This window comes from Crinia signifera, chromosome 4 (assembly GCF_055691185.1).
Source record: "Crinia signifera chromosome 4, ASM5569118v1, whole genome shotgun sequence".
Taxonomy (NCBI): Eukaryota; Metazoa; Chordata; class Amphibia; order Anura; family Myobatrachidae; genus Crinia; species Crinia signifera.
The window spans coordinates 106,545,797-106,564,738 of record NC_139220.1 but is presented as its reverse complement, the minus strand read 5'-3'; the positions used below and the strand labels follow the sequence as shown (position 1 = coordinate 106,564,738).

Sequence of the window (18,942 nt, the reverse complement as noted above, 5' to 3'; positions counted from 1 at the left end):
GGAACAATGTTAAATGGGCCAGAGACCCCAAAAAAAACCCCTGACCAGTGAAATGGCCCCCCAAAAATAGTTAACGCCACCCCACGATCAACATGAACCCGAAGCGTGGCGAGCGCAGCGAGCCCGCGTGGGGCGGCGGTACGCGTCCTCCGACCTTTTCATACCCCCACTATCCACGTCGGCGTGAAGTTGAGAATAGAATAGTGTGGCGAGCGCAGCGAGGGGACGTGGATACCTTCACAGGTAAACGCGTCCCTTCGCGGGCTTCACAGGTATCCGCGGGGCTTGCTGCGCTCGCCACGCTTCGGACTCGGTGACTCGCCACACTAATCTATTCTCAACTCCACGCCGACGTGGATAGTGGGGGTATGAAAAGGTCGGAGGACGCGTACCGCTGTGCTCGCCACGCTTCGGGTTCACGTTGATCGTGGGGTGGCGTTAACTATTTTTGGGGGGCCATTTCACTGGTCAGGGTTTTTTTTTGGAGTCTCTGGCCCATTTAACATTGTTCCCTATGTTGATTTGGGTAAATTGAGGCATTATACATTGTTCCCTATGGGAAATCGCGGGCATCGCGTCAGTACCATCTTATGCTTATTTTGGCAGCATACGATGCGACCGACGCGATTTTGACTTTTTCCAATGCATTTCAATGGGAAATCGCGGGCATCGCGTCAGTCGCATCGCAGACCATTAAAAATTACCCGCGATTGTGGCCGTGCTAGGAAACAAGTACCGTTAATTACATTTCAATTAATTAACTTAGCTGTTTTTGTATTTATTTATACTAAAAGAACAGTAGCTGTGAGCGATGCTGGCATTTCTAGTGGATATTTTGAGGATCTCACACAGCAACGTTGGCACTCAAAGGGCTACGGTGGTCACACATTATACATTATACTTGGTCAGACACCAATACCGTATATACTCGAGTATAAGTCGACCTGAATATAAGCCAAAGCACTTAATTTCACAACAAAAAACTTATTCTCAAGTGGGACCCTCACTCGAGTATAAGCCGAGGGGGCTTTTTCAGCATAAAAAATGTTCTGAAAAAGTAGGCTTATACTCGAGTATATATGGTAATCACTTCTTGGTTCTAGAGTCCTGTCAATACAGATAGAGGACTACACACAAAACAATAGTAGCTGTCTTCCAAAATTTAGGTTTTCAAAAAAGGAGACCGTCAACTGACAGCCAGTGAAATCAGACAACTAGTCGGCAAACAAGGTACTTCATTCTCCAAGTTAACTGGTAAAAATAAAAATGACAACTGTACAACGAATAAAGAGAATGATAAAACGTACAAAGAAGAAGAAGAAGAAAAAAAAAAAAAAAAAAAACCAGACCTTTCACAGGGTCAAAATATAAAATTTAAACTGGAAGTGCAGACAGAATTGCAAAAAAAACCGATGATTATATAAAAGGCATAAAAGATAAAAAGTCAAGTACAATCATCTAAGTAAGTAGTTTCTTTTTTTGTGCAGTCTTGCTTTTTAAATTTGAACCACCTTTTCTGTACATGCCATATGCATGTTCTAGTCTCTTTTTTCAAATGCTTTCAAAAAAATGGGTGCCAAATGGCCTCCCGACAGTCAGTAGACAGACGTCGGAATCCCGACTGTTAAAAAGCCCAAAAGTCAAGATCCCAACTTACAGGGGCTACTCTGCCTCGTGTGGGTCCACGACCCCCCTGAGGGAGAATAGAATCTGTTGCAAGCACAGTTGTGTGTATGCTGCAGTAGAACAGTCTATTTTTGTACATTTATTCAGAGAAATAACTAGAGCCAGACCCCAACTCATAGTAGAAAAGAAACTGTCCAACAGATGGTAGAAACAGGACGTACCTTAAGCCACTTGTCAACACATTTTGCGTGGAATTCATGGTTACAAGGTAACACTCTGAGGAGCTGCCGACTTTCAAAGTCACTAAAGCACACCACACATCTGAAAGCAAAACAGCGGACAAGGTCAAGAAACATATAAAATAAATATATCTTTATCTACAGTGTGTGTGTAATTATATTTATATGAAATATATATCACACATAGGCACAACTGAAATGGTGTGCTCCTCCAGCAGAAACGGGTTCGTGAAGGTATACTATTCTGATGAGATCGACAAGTTTGGGTTGGCCGACTGCCAGGAAAATGTATGATACCAGAGTGTAGCTACCGTAAAGAATAGAGGTGGTGGCGTTATGATGAGTGACCATTTCAACTGCGGATTTGGTTTCACCCAAATTTTCTCAGATCTCAAATTGGATCTTATTGGCTATCCAAAACATGTGACAGCCAATAGCCAATCGGAAAGATCTGAACTTGCGATAATTTGGCGATAAGAACCGAGTAAATCCGAACTGCTCATCTCTAATCTGCTGAAAATTTGGTATTCTGGATGGAAAGGTCAGTTCAGAGATCAGGGACGAACTGGATCAATGGACGCATTCTAGGCCAACTCAACCTTCTTCAGGATCAAAGTTGGTAATTGTCCATAAGAAGGAATGGCAAAATATACCTCCTGCCGTAATACAGGAGCTTGTGGACAGTTTGCCAAGAAGGGAGTCCGCAGCAAACTGCTGCATGTGTTGGACTATTTTTAACACTTTTGCCTACATAATGTATATATGCCATAACATTAAAACCACCTGCTTAATATTGTGTGGGTCCCATTCATGCAGACAAACAGCTCTGCCCCTATCAAGGCATGGGCTCTACAAGCCGTCTGACTGTGTCCTGTGATATGTGGCACCAAGAAGTCAACAGAAGATGCGGTAGTTGTGTATTATCACGGCGCTCACTACGGCATTTGCGTAGTGGGCTATTCAGGGTAGTGAAATTAGATCGCATGGCATTATTGTATGGCATGCGATGCGATTTTCCTATGTAATGTATTCACTGCTCTCTGTCAGTGAATACATTACAAAAATCGGGTCAGATATGGCATGCGATACGATCAGATATTGGTTCCGATTGGACATATAATAATGGCATTTAATGTGCTATACAATTAAATGACAAATGTAATTTATTTAGGCCCCCCCCACCCCACTATCCACGTCATCCCGAAGCGTGGCGAGGGGCGGCGGAATGAGTCCGGCCGACCTTTTCATACCCACTATCCACGCCGGCGTAGAGTTGATTTTCTATAGAGCCCGAAGCGTGGCGAGCGCACACGTAATACATGTAACCTAATACGCGTCCGCTCGCCACACTATATAAAATCAACTCCATGCCGACGTGGATAGTGGGGGAATAAAAAGGTCGGAGGATGCTTTCCACTACGCTCGCCACGCTTCGGGATGACGTGGATATTTGAACATTATATGTCATTTAATGGTATAGTACAGCGGTGGCCAACCCGCTGCTCGCAAGCCGCATGCGGCTCGTCACGCTGTAATGTGCGGCTCCCATCGGCAAAGCGGGGTTTTGAATTTGGCGCCAATTCAAAACGCTGCATCGGCGGCCAATAGGAAACGGCCGCGGCGAGCCAATCAGCGCTTGCCGCGCCGTTTCTGCCCCGCCCCCGGCGTCTGACATCAGACGCCAGCGGGAGGGTGAAAAGTCGTCTCCACGCCGGCAGAGCGCAGGAGCGATCCTGAAGACGCGAGAAGCTGCCAGAGGACGGCGCAGAAGACGCCCCTTTTGGCGCGCGCATGATGTTGGCTCTTTGGCTTAACCGACGATATTTTTCGGCTCTTTACCTCTGACCGGTTGGCCACCCCTGGTATAGTACATTAAATGCAATTAGAACAGCTAAAATCGCATCGCATTGCATGCCATACAACAATGGCATGCGATGCAATGCAATTTCACTACGTTTGCGTACGTAGTAAAATTGGGCGCCGTGAAAATACACAAGTATCGAAGATACTTTAAAGTCTGCATGATGCAAAATGGGGCCTCCACAAATCAAGCTTCTTTTTCAGCACATCCTGCACATAGTAAATCAAATGTAGATCTGGGAAATTTAATAAATGCTATGTAATGGATTTTAAACCCTCTCTGCAATGTTCTGCTTCAAAACCTGGGGACAGGCATTCATGTGGATGCCATGTTGGCATATACCACCTACCTAAACATTTTGCAGAGCAAGTAAACCCCTTAATGGCAATAGTATTCCCTAGCAGGATAATGTGCTGTGCTGCACTGGAAAAATTGTTCAGGAATGGCTTGAGCACCAGGACAGAGCTCAAATTAGACAGTTCTTAACCCAATTGAGCATCTGTGGTATGTCCGAGAAATACATGTCTGTGCTGTGGAGTCCCCACCTCTAAACACACTGATATTGTTGATGGGTTGTCATTGGCCTAAAAAAAGTGCCAAATATAGGGGTGGTACACCCATGAAACCGTAACGCAGGGTCCTAAGGCGAGCTCAGGGAGGACAGAAACCTCCACTAGAGCAGAAGGGCAAAAATACATAAAAGGGAGTAAAAATACAGTTCTATAAATTAGTAAGTCAATACTTAAATTGCTTATGCAGACATTAGATGGAGCACCGGGTATCACCAGAATGCCCCCGCTGGCGATCACCGGCGGAGAGCCGCTCCATCTGAATGGGACGAGCAGCGGGGGACGGAATCCTTACCGGTCTCCGCTTCAGGGAGACTGGTAGGGTTGAGTGGACACAGACTGGGGAGCATCTCGTGCACACGTGTCCCCTTCCGGCAGTTGGCGATCTGACCGCCAGACTCCATCTGTATATCTATATACAAATATCTAAGTTACTTACAAGGTCTGCTCAGACTGGTGGGTTTCAAGGTTGAAGCGGTAAGATGGAAGCTGCTCAATGTTGGCTTTCGTGAGTCCACGTGGCTTCGCTTCTCCTAAACGTTCAGCTAAATTCAGTAATGCCTAAATGAGGGATTCCAAAATAATTCAAATATTGTAATAAAATGTACTGTTGCAAATCACTGGTAAACATCGAATTAGAAGCATATAAGAACCGCTTGGCCCATGTAGTCTGCTCCTTTAACCTTACAAAGAATGAAAGATCAATCTTTTTGAGGTTATCATCTTTAGATCTATCCCAAGCATGTTTAAAAAGCTCCTACCACCTCTGATGGGAGGATATTCCAAGTATTCTCTACTCTTTATATTAGGTTGTTATTTCCCCTCAAGTTGCCCCTGAACCTGCCTCACTCCTGTTTCAGTGCATGTCCTTGTATTCTAGTGCTTCTCTTCATTTGAAGAACAAAGCCTTGATAGATTGAAAAGTTTTTATCATATCCCCCTCTCTTTTCTGCCCTCAACCACACAAAGATATTTTAGTATTTCCTGATAAGTTTGGATGTGTACACCATGCACCATCTTAGTTGCTCTTCTTTGTACAGTCTCAGTCCAAGCACTGAATTCGAAATAAGGCCATACCACTGACCTACACAATGGCATTATTGGAACAAACAAATATTTGTGACCGGCTTTTTCATTTGGGTTTCAGGGACAAACTTACTGTACCTCATAGTTTTCCATTTCCACATCATCCACATCCAAATCCAGGCTGATTGCGGGGCCAACTGAGGTGGGAGATACAGGAAGCATGGAGCTGAAAGAATACATTTAAACAGTCTAAACAAAAGCTTAGAAAGTGATCACAAACATAAAATGTTAGGCAAGTAATAGCATAACATAATATAGCTACATATCAAAGGGTAAGATTCAGAGTCGTTCTACCTACATTTTCAATTTGCAATTGTCTAACTATTGGCAGACTGGCCATGTGTAAAAGGTGCCTTTGCAAGTCCGCTTGCAGTGACTATTTCATTACAGGTTAACAGGAAAGGTCCCATTAAAATGGTATTAAGAAACCTGCGAAGCTACTTATGCTTCCAGTCTGCTTATTCAATCAGTCGATGTTCCCCATTACTGCGTGTAGGCTGTGAATATCTATGCAATTGCAAGTTAGTTGTGATCGCTCTAGTTGGTGTCTCTTTATTCCTGGGCAGCAGCTACACCTGCTTACTTTAGCAGCTCCATAGCATATAAAAAACGGATCTGTAAAAGTGTACAACTCTGAATCAGGCCCATCATACATAAAAAAAAAGAGTCCTAAGATAAAAGGCGCTTGAAGTTTTTCTAATAAAAATACTCACAGGAAGTAGGGGAGAAAGCTGGGGTAATACGATGGAGACAGGGCAGGTGGTGGCAGTGGTTGCTGCAAGCGATACCGTTGGGTATTAAGTCGCCGTGTCATCAAATGAGCATATGGCTGAAACATTGATAAAAAAAAAAAAAGTTTGTAAGTACACATACAAAATACTTTTTCATTTATCTAATGAAGCAAAACTAACCCCCCCCCCCCCCCTGTTAAAAAAATATGCAACATTCGTCGACAAACAGTTGTATGTACTTACCACTGGAAAGGATAACTCCTGATGCAGTGCATCATGTGAGAGGTAATGCATGGGCACTGAATGGGGTAATGCAGGCACAGGGTGAGAGTGGTGAAATGGGAAGCTGCCCATGTGATGTTGGTCCCCTCGAAGATCCAAGTCATTATCTATCCTCTGCAGTGGCTGAAAGGAGGAAGAAGAAAAAAATTCATACACAAAGAAATACTTGGATACAGGCTGCCCTTTGATACAAATAACTGGGTATAAACTAAACCTGGGTAGACACTTGAGTAACAGGAAGAGATTACTAAAGAACGGCACAAAAATCATGAAGGACAGAACATTCACTGTTCCGTGGATCATTAGCATGCATTAAGTTGTTGATGTGCTTATATTGGGCACACGCACACTAAGCGATGTATGCAGGTCCAATCCACCCAACCAGATGTCAGATCACTGTGTGTACCCAGCTTAAGATGGTCCTACATATGGTACACTGTTGAGCAGAGCTCGTTAACCAATTTTCTCTCATTTGAGGTCAGAAACTGGACCTTGGGTATAGTGGAAGTAGGAGTCTGGGCACCAATAGGACAACTTCTATTGTGAGCAGCACAGGCTTCTCCTCTCCTGTACCGTGTCTGTATTTCTGGAGACCATATTTATGGGTGTTCTAGCATTTAGATAATGTTCAGCTGGACCCCCAAAAGGTCGACATGCACAAGGTCAAAACTGGAAAAATAGCAATACAAGCAAAAGTTCTACCACTACACGCCACCTTAGACTGGAGTGAAGTCTCCACTGTTGTCTCCACACACTTGGCTGGCTCCTTTTCTGAGCTCCACACCACAGGCTCCTCTCCTAATGCATAAAGCCAGGCAGCAAAAACTTGCTTCCCTTGTGCCTTTCACTGTCCGGGTGCTAGGTTTTTACAGATGCCCTTCCTCACCCATTGGTACTAGTTGCTGGGAATTATTGTGACTACTGTTCCTGTTGAGCACTTGATGATAGTCTCTGTGCCTGTCTGATAGGTATTCTTCTAACTGGTTTATTTCAATAAATTGTTTCAGCTTAATATGCACACTTGAACGGTTTTCTGTATGGGTGTCCTCTAAAAGTTACCTTTATATAAATGTTTTCTTTGTCTTAGGAGATACATACAGTGTTGCCCAAAAAAATCATTTATCAACAGTTTGCTATAAATGTCACTTATTTTAGTAGAGATTGAGCATTTCCTTGTGCTTACTTAATGGTATTTAGTAGTTATTTCACTGTGCTTGGGCTGGCAGGGTTCCCATGTATTTAGACTTATTGGTGGTCTCTATTCTCACATTGGGGCAGATGTTTTACGCTTTAACAAGAGATAAATCCAAGGGTGATCAGGAGAAATAAACATCCAGCCAATCACCTGCTAACTGCCATGTTACAGGCTGTGTTTGAAAAAAGTGAGTAAGGAGCTGATTGGCTGGATGTTTATCTCTCCTTATCACCCTTGCATTTATCTCTTGTTAAGGCTTAATACATCTGCCCCATTGAGTCTTTTTACTGAGTGTTTGTGTACATTTAAAAATGTTTCCAGTGTAGATATATCTATTTCTATGAGAGTGGTGCTCCTGTGCTGCGCCCCTTACTGCAGGGTATTAAAAGAAAATGTTTCTGGTTCAACTCAGGATCACACTGGCCCTTGTGACGGTTGCTCTGTAGACAAACACAGTGAGTCCTTTTTTCAATTGGTCACCCCTCAGGACTTGGCATTGGCTGCTTCGATGCTACATATCAAGTGGTAATAGCTTATTAATCTGTAGCTTCCGAAACCCATCACCCTTCGACATTGGCCACAGGAGGATTACAACTAAACACTATGTGACCTGTAACTACCCTTCTCAGAGCTAGCTTAAGCTCGGGGGTGGGTTGTTTGTACGCCTCTATATTCAAGCTATGAATATGCCAGTCAGGCAACTCCTCAGACCAATAATGTACCTCTGCCAGAAAGCACTCTTCGGTATGGATGATATATTATAGCATTTGGCAGACTACCTTTCAGTGATGCCCGATGTAAGGACCTGGGACTCCACCTTGTGTCTCTAAAAGGTGCCTGCCCTTTGGTGTTATTTCAATGCCAAGTGGCCCTTTCGACAGCACTTCAAACTTTTGTAGAGAGTACTCCAGTTCATCCATGGGACTTACCCTTAGTGTCACATATTCCACAGGAATCTCCCTTTCAACTGTTAGAATCTGTATATCTCAGTTGGCTGACACGGCTTCAGCATGCCGGGATTTGTACTTTGAGTCTTTGTTTCCCCTCCAACATTTGTCCTATTCCACCCTGCCCAGGTAGTTCTTCGTATCTGGCTTATATATTTCCAAAAGGTAATCTTCCGCTTCCACCTCAATCAGGAGATTGTAAATCCTTTACTTTCAGATCCTGATCTTACTGACTCAAAATAGTCTTTCCATTGGCTGTGGTCTGGGCTCTTTGCACTTATACTTATAGACTAAGGAGTCCTGCAAATCAGAGGCCATGTTGTTTATGATGCTCCTAAATCGGGCTGGCCAACCTCGAAACAAGCTCTGGGACTTAGGTTGCGCCTTACTTCTTGTCAGATCTACCTATTGGTGAAGAAATTGATTTCAGCCTCAGTCAGAAGCTCATTGCAAGAGATTGGTTGTGGCCTCCTGGGTGGCCCATCGTAGGGCCACTGCAGAGCAACTCTAAGACGGCTTTGTGGTTCTCTGCCATTAAACAGCTTTGACACCCCAACGCCCTTGTTTGAATAGGGGTTTCCGTTGTATGCTATTGTCTGGTGATTTTTATGTGCCTATCTGATCATCTTTTTCGTTCCCTGGCTTTTTAATTAAACTAGTCTACAGGGACACAGCTGGAGTACAGGGAAGGAGTAGTCTGTGCTGCACGCAAAGAAGTTATTCTGCTCCTACTGTACACAGGGTCCCAGTGTCTACCAAGGTTTCAGAAAAAAGGATTTTACAGGTAAAATAAAAACTCACTGGTCTATTTGTTAATAGTCTTCGCTTATTACTGCGGACAAGGGAAAAAAAAAATCTAACTCCAGAAGTTGCCTATATTTTACAAATTTATGAATACAGGGCTTAGCCATCGATCGTTTGCCATCAATGGCATACCGGCAGTAATTTGCCACTCTCTAGCAGTGATTGCCACTGATGGGTTCAAATCACTGATTTTAAATCAGCAATGGAACCCATCAATGATTAACCCATTAATGCCCATCCCTAACAGCACATAAATTCCTCAAAACCATAGAATTCAAAACACTATTTCTATTAGTGAAACTAGTGTAAAAAAAAACACTATTTCTATTAGTGAAACTAGTGTAAAAAAAACACTATTTCTATTAGTGAAACTAGTGTAAAAAAAAAGGAAACATTTCAGCAACACCACAATACAGATGTTTTGTCAAATAGTCTAAGAAATTACACTAGGAAGGTGTTATTTCTTATAATACACAAGTGTCAAAGCATCACCAGGTACTTGTTTCCTGGCAGGGCGCCCAGTACGCATTTAGCGTACTGGGCTATTCTCCGTAGTGAAATCGCATTGCGCAGCATGTATAGTGCTGTACATATGAAGTGCACATGAGTGCTTATACAATGAAATATCGCATGGAAACGCAGGGCACATAATAGAAGCACCCATGTGATGAGGTGTGACGGGTGCTTACTATGAGATGTGATGGGATGATGTGTGCTTAGTATGACATGTGATGGGCGCTTACAATTGAAAGCACCTATGTCATTGTTTAGCGTCACCTCCAGTATCAACACCACCCCGAAGCGTGGAGAGCGCAGCAAGCCCCGCGAAGGGCGGCGGAACACATCCTCTGACCTTTTCATACCCCCACTATCCACGTCGACGTGGAGTTGATCTTAAATAGTGTGGTGAGCACAGTGAGCCACCGAGCCCGAAGCGTGGCGAGCCCTGCAGAATACATGTAAAGTAATCCGCACCCCCTCGCCACGCTTTGGGCTCGGTGGCTCGCTGCGCTCACCACACTATTTAAGATCAACTCCACACGGACGTGGATAGTGGGGGAATGAAAAGGTCGGAGGACACGTTCTGCCACCCCTCGCCACACTTCGGGGTGGCGTGGATAGTGTTTGTGTTTTAGGAACACATTCACACTTTCAAAATCATACACCTGACACAGTAATGACGACATGTGTTAACTAAGAACTGTAAATGTACTTAAATAATTTAAAAAGCATAACGACAACAACAACAATTAAACATTAATTAACAAAAAGAATCACAGTAAAACATTATTAACAAATCACATAATCATCCTTAGGAAGGAGGGTAAGTGCTCCCAGGATTTGCTCAAATGGGTTATCGCCACCCACTGTTTTTCTCCACATAAACTCCTGGAGATAGGAATGGAGCATGTGGCGTGCGGTACCTCTTTGGCGCTTATTGCGCCATTTGCACGCGCCCCACATTCTTTCTACGTTCTGGGTATGCACCCCTGTGGATGGGTCTATAAAATTAAACCTGTGATTGACTTGGGCGTGCTGATACCCTGCAAGTTCCAGCTGTTCAGTGCTGTACGCCCTCCAGCAGTCACTGTAAATCGTTGTGCCTGGCTCTACATTCTCCAGAATAGCCGTCAAAGTGCTTGCATCGCGTCTTGGCACCATGGTGAGGAAGAACTGTCCCGTTTCTCTGCAAATTCTGCTGTGGGAACATACGGCCGACATTACTTTCCTCCTGACGAACATGCTCTCATCGACCTCCACGATGAGGCCTGGGCCGCCAATACGGCGCTGTGGCTGCGCCATGAGGTCCATCGTACACGCCTCCCGCATCCATCTGTTGTACAAAACAGCCGTCTTTTTGGAAATGTCCAGCTGTTGCTGACCGTACACAATGGACGTCAGCTCCTTGGCCCATGAGTATATAAAGCGCACTAGGGTAACAAACGATAAGCGGCACCCTGGAAACCAGGGGGCCGCTCTGAGGCTCACCTTCAGCCGGCACGCTTTTACATGGCAGCGCCACATGCATTCCTTCACAGAAAGGTGCATTATGTGGCCGTTCGCACAATTCTGCGCCACCGCAAGGAGATCGTGTCCTTGAAAAAAGGCGATAGCCTCCTCCTCCGTCTGAGGCAGCGTAAACATAGTCATAGATGCAGCCATCTCAATAACTTTCAATAAATCACCAGCAGCTCTGAGGTATGCTTCTTCTCCTGACAGAATATCACCTCAGAGTGATTTCTGAGAGGATTGGACAGCGGCGGGAATGGGAAAATCACATCACACCGCATGCTACTGTAACGTAATGCGATTTCACTACGTTCCCGTACGTAAGAAAACTGGGCGCCCTGCTAGGAAACAAGTACCCATCACCATTATGTAACATTTAATAAAATATTTCTTGTCTATTAAAATACAGCCTATGTGGGTCAATAAAAACAAACTGTACAAAACATCAGTACATGGGTTATGGATCTGGGTAGGTAAAAAAGGTCTGCTGCCCTATGCAAAAAAAGAGGCGAATTATACTTACCGATAATTCCTTTTTCTTCATAGAGATCCCATGGCAGCCTTAACACTGGGATATTCCCATCCCCCATAGATTCAGACAGGACATTTTTCTCTAGGACCGCCCACCTTGGGTATAATAGCCCCCTCCTAGCTCTCCTCTGTGTCTTTGATGTCTCCGTAACACTGGTCCTGGAGAAAAACACAACATAGCATAATACACAGGGAGGGTAACCAATGGCTGCCATGGGATCTCTATGAAGAAAAAGGAATTATCGGTAAGTATAATTCGCCTCTTTCTTCTACGATCCCCATGGCAGCCTTAACACTGGGACATACCCAAGTAAACACACGGGAGGGCTGAATTCATGCATGTAATATTTATTTATATATATAGGCTCTTAAACAACCGAAGTAGCCTCTTGTAAGACATGCTTCCCAAAGTGGGCAGTCGATACATTAAGTGCGTAGTGATTTGCAAAGGTATGAACTGACGACCAAGTAGCTGCTCTGCAGATTTCTGCCACCGACGCCTTCGCCTTATTTGCCCAGGAAGTGGAAACTGCCCGGGTAGAGTGTGCCTGAACAATAGGAGGAGCTGTTTTACCGGTCTTCTTGTATGCAAACAGGATGGTTTCTCTGATCCACCTGGATATTGTCTGCTTCACCGGTGCCTTCCCTCTCTTTACTCCTTCTGGAATGACAAACAAGTGATTAGAGGTTCTGAAAGGCTTAGTTCTTTCCAGATAAATGGATATGGCCCTGACCAAGTCTAGAGTATGCCAGGCTTCTTCCTGCTCGTTTTGCGGATTGGTACAAAACTGAGGTAGTGTTATCTCTTGGTTCAAGTGGAAGGAAGAGACGACCTTAGGGACAAATTCTGGGTGCGTACGTAGAACTACCCTGTCCGGATATATTACCAGGTATGGTTCCTCTATCCACAAGGCCTGCAGCTCACTGACCCGTCTAGCAGAAGTGACTGCAACCAGGAACACCACCTTCCAGGTGAGGAATTTTAATGCGCATTCGCCCAGAGGTTCAAACGGCTCTTTAGTTAAGACTGCCAGCAATAGGTTCAAGTCCCAAGGTGCTACAATGGCTTTGATTGGTGGTCTAATTCTTTTCATTGCCCTACCAAATCTTTTGACCATCTTGTCTTCTGCCAGAGGCCTATCCAATAGAACACTCAGAGCCGAAGTCTGTGCTTTAATCGTGGCCGTGGCTAGTCCCATTTGGAATCCTTCAAATAGAAACTGTAACACCTTGTCTGTGGGAATACATGCAAAGTCTCCTTTGAATTCACCCCAGGTAATAAACTTATTCCAAGTTTTATAATAGGCTGCCGAAGAAACCGTCTTCCTAGCCTTCATCATCATTTCCGCGACTTGCGGCGATAGATTATGTTTTCTCAGGATCTGCCGTTCAATTTCCATGCCTCTAGACACAATGCTGCTGGGTCTTGATACCACAGTGGCCCCTGACTCAACAGGTCCGGTCTGTTCGGCAATCTCCAAGGTTGCTGTATTGACATTCTCAGGGCATTGGTATACCAGGCCCTCCTCGGCCAGTGTGGCAGAATTACTATCACCTGTACCTGGTCTTCCCGTATCTTCTTCAGTATCTTTGATATTACTGGGAAAGGGGGGAAAACGTAACCCAGGTCGAACGCCCATTTGATCGCGAAGGTGTCCAGCGCTTCTGCCTGAGGATGCCAAAACTTTGAGCAGAATCTGCTCACCTTTCTGTTGGTGGCTGTGGCCATCAGGTCCACTTCTGGCACCCCAAACTCCTTCACGATCTCTCGGAACACCTCCTGGTTTAGTTCCCATTCTCCAGGTAGTACTGCCCTGCGGCTCAAGAAATCCGCAACTATGTTCTCCTTCCCTGGAATGTAAACCGCTGAAATCGAACGCAGATTCGCTTCTGCCCAGCTCATGATCTTTTCCGATAATCTCATCAACTTCCGACTTCTGGTTCCCCCTTGGTGATTTATGTGGGACACCACTGTCACGTTGTCGGTCATAATTCGAAGATGAGAGCCTCGAATTTCCATCTTGAGCATAGACATTGCTTCCCAAACAGCCTGCAGTTCTCTTGCGTTCGAGGAATTCTTTGCCTCTGCCTGAGACCAGTTTCCCTGAACTGACGATTCGCCCATGTGGGCTCCCCATCCTGACAAACTTGCGTCTGTTGTCAGTATCCGGAAACTTGGATTTTCTAAGCTGGAGGTTCTGTTCTCCAGATCTTCTATCCACCATCTCAGGGATCTTTTCACTGGTTGAGGAAGCTGTATCATATGATGGTCCTTGTATCCTCTTTTCAACAGTGGAAGCAGATGCCACTGTAACTGTCTTGAGTTCCACTGTGCCCAAGGTACAATCTTTATACATGACACCATCATCCCCAGCAATTGAACTGCTTTCAGAAGTGGGATCCTTTTCTTCAGTAGTATCCACTCCGTCAGCTCTCTTATTTTCGTACCTCTCTCCACCGACAAGGCCACTGAATACTTTCCCGTGTCTATTCTGACCCCCAGGAACTGTATTATCTTGGTAGGATTGAACTGACTCTTCTCGTCGTTTATTATCCACCCCAGTCTTGTCAGTATTTCTATCGTAAGCGATAGGCTCCGCCTTACCTCTTCCGCTGAGTCCCCAGCAATTAGCAAATCGTCTAAGTAAGGCCAGATCTGGACTTTCCTTTTCCTCAGTTCCGCCATTACTGTGATCAGAACCTTTGTGAAGACTCTCGGTGAACTCTTCAGTCCGAACGGTAGGCATGTAAACTGAAAGTGCTGACCCGCCACGTAGAACCTTAGAAACTTCCTGTGGTCTCTGCATACTGGAATGTGGTAGTACGCGTCTCTTAGATCCACTGAGACTAGAAACTCGTTCCTCCTTATGCCTGATAGTATCGAAGTTAGACACTCCATCCTGAACTTTATCTTCCTTATAAAGTAATTCAGCTCTCTTAGGTCCAGGATGGTCCTGAACCCACCTTTGGCTTTTTCTACTAAGAAGAGATTGGAGTAAAAGCCTTCCTTGTGTTGGGTCTGTGGCACCTTCTCTATTGCTTTCAGCCTCAATAGTTGTTCTATCTTCTCCCAGAGTGCTGATCTCTTCTGGTGATCTTCCGGTACCCTCGACTTCATGAACCTGCTGTGAACTGGGAACTTCGCAAATTCTATGTGATAACCTTCTCGAATTATCCCCAACAACCATTTGTCTGTTATGGTGTCTCTCCATTCCTGTAAAAACAGTGACAGTCTGGCTCCTACCTCCAACTCCCGAGGATAGTCATGATCTTCCTCCTCTATCCGTCTGGAAACGCCCACGAAAGGACTGACGAAAGGACTGCCTCGAAGTGCTGGAGCCTCTTCTATAGTACGGTCTGCCCGGTCTGTACGTCTTAGCCTCCTTGTACGACTGTTTGGACGAAGCCGGGTAAGGGAAACGATTCCTTCTATCTTGAGGAAGCCGGATTGATTTTCCTCCCGACAACTTCTGGATCATTGTGTCTAATTTAGACCCGAATAGAAATTTCCCTTCGAAGGGCAGCGTTGCTAATTTATTCTTAGAGTTGGCGTCCGCACTCCATGGCCTAAGCCATAGCGCTCTTCTGGCTGTGACCCCGGCAGCCATAGTTTTCGCTGAGAATGATACAGAGTCTAATGAAGCCTCACATAGGTAGTCAATTGACTTCTGCATAACTTCCAGGGTGTTTAGATATTCTCTCTTCAACATCCGTATGGAGGTTAGACGCCCATAGCCTTAAAGCCCTTGCCACAGATGCCACTGCCACCGTGGACTTCAGTGCCCCTGCAGAGGCCGAATGGACCTTGCGTAAGGCGTTCTCAGTTTTCCTATCCATGGAGTCTTTAAAGGCCGCCGAATCCTCCACTGGGATGGTGGACCTTGATGTGAGTTCTGCCACCGCGGCGTCCACCTTGGGCAGTGAGCACCAGCCTAGGAACTCATCGTCCTTGTATGGGTACATTTTATCGACCCGATTACCCAATGTTAATTTCTTGTCCATATTCGTCCATTCTTTGGCGATCATATCTCTCACCATGGCGTGGACCGGAAATGTTCTCCCCTTTTTCGGTTTCTCATTGTATAAGGGGTTCTTCACCGCCGACGTACTAGGCTCTTCTTTGTAGTTCATCGCCTTGTATATATTCTTCAGTATACCTTCAACCAAATCTAGATTAAAGGTTCTGGCTTCCTCTAACTCCCCTTCATCTGTGGAGTTATTCTCTGGCTCCTGATGCTCCATCTCGTCAGCTGAGCCTTCTTCACCACTGAACCCCGCCTGAGCTCTAGATCTCTTTGGTGTCTTTGCCTGCAAATACTCATCTTTGGAGACAAATGAGTCCTTCATCCACGCCATCAAGTCTTTGAGAATCTCCGATTGCTCAGCCTTTCTCTCCACTCTTCTTTGTCCAGCTTCACATTCGTCACATATTGATTTATTTTGAGCTGAAGCAAATAGCTTATCACAAGACATGCATCTAGTCTCCACAAACTTCTTTTTCGCCGTTTTCTTTTTAGGAATTGTATCCTCAACAGGCACACTACAAGAAAAAAACTACACTAAGTAACTTGTAAAATAAAGAAACTAATGCCCAAAAACCAAAGGGCTTACCTCACTGGGGCATCAACCAGCTTGTGGGGAGAAGGTGCATCCATAACGCTTTCTGCTACAGTGCTATCAAGTCCAGAATCCTAGAATAGCTGCACATGCTATTCATCCTGGCGTTTCTTTAAATAGGGCGCCTTAACCCTATAACCGCCGCTTTCCCTATTCAGGATGACCAAGCGGAACAAAAAATGCTTCCCCTTGTTTCCGTGGGGAAGCATTTGCCAGCGCACCTCCGGCGCTTGTGGGCGGAAGTGACGCGTGCCGCACACTTCCGCCCCTTCTGCCTATCCTCCGGAGCGCACAGACGCGGCTTGCAGCTCGGTCTGATGGCTCCCTTCTCCTGCTGCTGCCCGCGCCATCGTGCTTTCTGCTTCCCAGCGCCTGACAGACACAGCGTGCTGTAATCCAGGTATGTCTCTCCGCTGGGTATGTAGCGCATCTCTGGGCTTTCACAGCGTTTTCTCATAGGGACAGCTGCATGAGTTAGCGTCCCTGCAAGGCAGGCATCCATGCATAAGGGCAGTATACTGGCCTTAGCATCCTCCTCTCCCCGGGGAGCCACCCCATCAATATATAGAGGTAACCCTGTTAAAATAAAATTAACAACCTACTCTGTCCTACTCTTAACGAAGACAGGAAAAAAGACACAGAGGAGAGCTAGGAGGGGGCTATTATACCCAAGGTGGGCGGTCCTAGAGAAAAATGTCCTGTCTGAATCTATGGGGGATGGGAATATCCCAGTGTTAAGGCTGCCATGGGGATCGTAGAAGAAAAAAAAAAAAACACAAAACACACCACATGGAACTCGTCTGTATTATGGGAATTTTTAAGCAATCTGTAGTTTAATTATAAAAATAAAAAAAATTGTATATTTTCCTCAGAGAAAAAAAAATGTGTCAGCTGGAAACAATACATTGACTGAAAAAAATGGGAGGAAATACTCAATTCCCTTGGCTCAAGGTCATATACTAAAATTGATGGTGAGGGATGGTCTTGCAATATCACATATGCTTAGCGACTGGCTTTGGGTACACTGAAAAAGCCACTGCAAATTTAAATGGTTCAATATAAATCTGTGTGATGGACACCTACTATAGTGTTAGAACAATTCAGTGTCTGTCCTCTGCAGTTTAACGCCTGTATTATTCAATCTCACTATTTTCATCAGATTGTTGTGCCGGATTTGTTCAAGATGCATGGCATGAATATCTGTGGTGTTATATATTTTTTTTCTTTTTAAGTGAAGGTATACCAATAAAGATGGCTTGTGATTATTTTGTTTCCCATTCCCTTCTTTTTTCCTTCTTTAATTTTATTGAGTTTTAGCAAAGAGGAGGAGTTGAGCACTTGCACCAAACTGTTCTGTAAATAAGAACATAGGATGCTGCAAACTGAAACCTCAAGTCACCATGAACAGTTCATCTCTCATGACTAAGGTGTTCATTAATGTACAAAAATCTGGAGTAATGTAGGTCATGAACAGAATAATTATAGCAAAGAACTCTACAGTACATAATTCATTAAAAGCAACACTGATTATTTAATATACAGTATTTTCCCAGTTACATTAGACCAGAACTTTTAATACTATATAACTTGGGACAGTGTACAAAAATTCACCTCATGAACCAGAAATGTGGTTTTGAGGTATTTTTACTAACATTTATGTAATTATTTAAAAAAAAAAAAAAAAAAAACACAAGTGCCATCACTACAATCAAAACAGCAACCTTTCATTTCCAAAGGGCATGAAGACATTTAAGTAAGCACTGCAAAAGAGCCACTTAACTAATTAATCAAATCTGTTTTGGCAGAACACCCATTTCTGCTAGGGACACCCGTTATGTTGTGATTACAGGGTCTAATATGCAGGAAGAAGTGTTGATTGATCTCAAATTTGAGCGGTGCTTCTGAAATTTGCAGAACACTTACCATTCTCTGTGGTTGCACTGTAACAAATGGAGTAAGAGAAGCCATATGATGCGGCTGGTGTGGGGGCAGCGGCGGGTGAGGGTGTAAGATGTAATGCTCGCTGGAAAGTAGAGGAGGAAATGGCTGGTATGAGACGGGAAGCTGCTGCACTGTGCACCCAGGTATGAGCTTGAATAGAAAAGAAAAACAATAAAAAATGTTTTATTTTCTCCAATAATACAGTTTTACAAAATCTTTAGATGGTATGGTTCAGATGTACTAAGCTTGAAAAGGGATAAAATGGAGAGTGATAAACTATTAGCCCCTAACTGTCATGTCACAGGTTTAGTTTGAAAAAGGACAGGATGGAGCTGATGGTGATTTATTACTCTCTATTTAAATCACCTTTCAAGCTTAGTACATCTCCCCCAAAGAGAGGGACACTTATTATTCGTCAAACATATTGAATTACTCCATAATTCTGAGTGCTACTCTGATGTGGTTATACTGGCTGACAATAAGCCAGTGGAATCTCAAAGACT

The 18,942-nt window shown here is 44.4% G+C and overlaps 1 protein-coding gene across 3 annotated transcripts in view; it reads right to left on the bottom strand.

Annotated features, from left to right (window-relative positions):
• RNF44 (ring finger protein 44) overlaps positions 1-18,942 on the bottom strand; it is an 87,797-nt gene that overhangs the window by 4,313 nt on the left and 64,542 nt on the right. For all 3 annotated transcript variants that reach the window (XM_083182145.1, XM_083182147.1, XM_083182146.1), the window contains 6 exons: positions 18,422-18,589; positions 6,356-6,517; positions 6,095-6,210; positions 5,460-5,547; positions 4,735-4,856; positions 1,848-1,947 (listed from right to left, as the gene is read on the bottom strand). In XM_083182145.1, the coding sequence (XP_083038271.1) occupies positions 1,848-1,947; positions 4,735-4,856; positions 5,460-5,547; positions 6,095-6,210; positions 6,356-6,517; positions 18,422-18,589 (756 nt within the window). The remainder of the gene's footprint in view (positions 1-1,847; positions 1,948-4,734; positions 4,857-5,459; positions 5,548-6,094; positions 6,211-6,355; positions 6,518-18,421; positions 18,590-18,942) is intronic.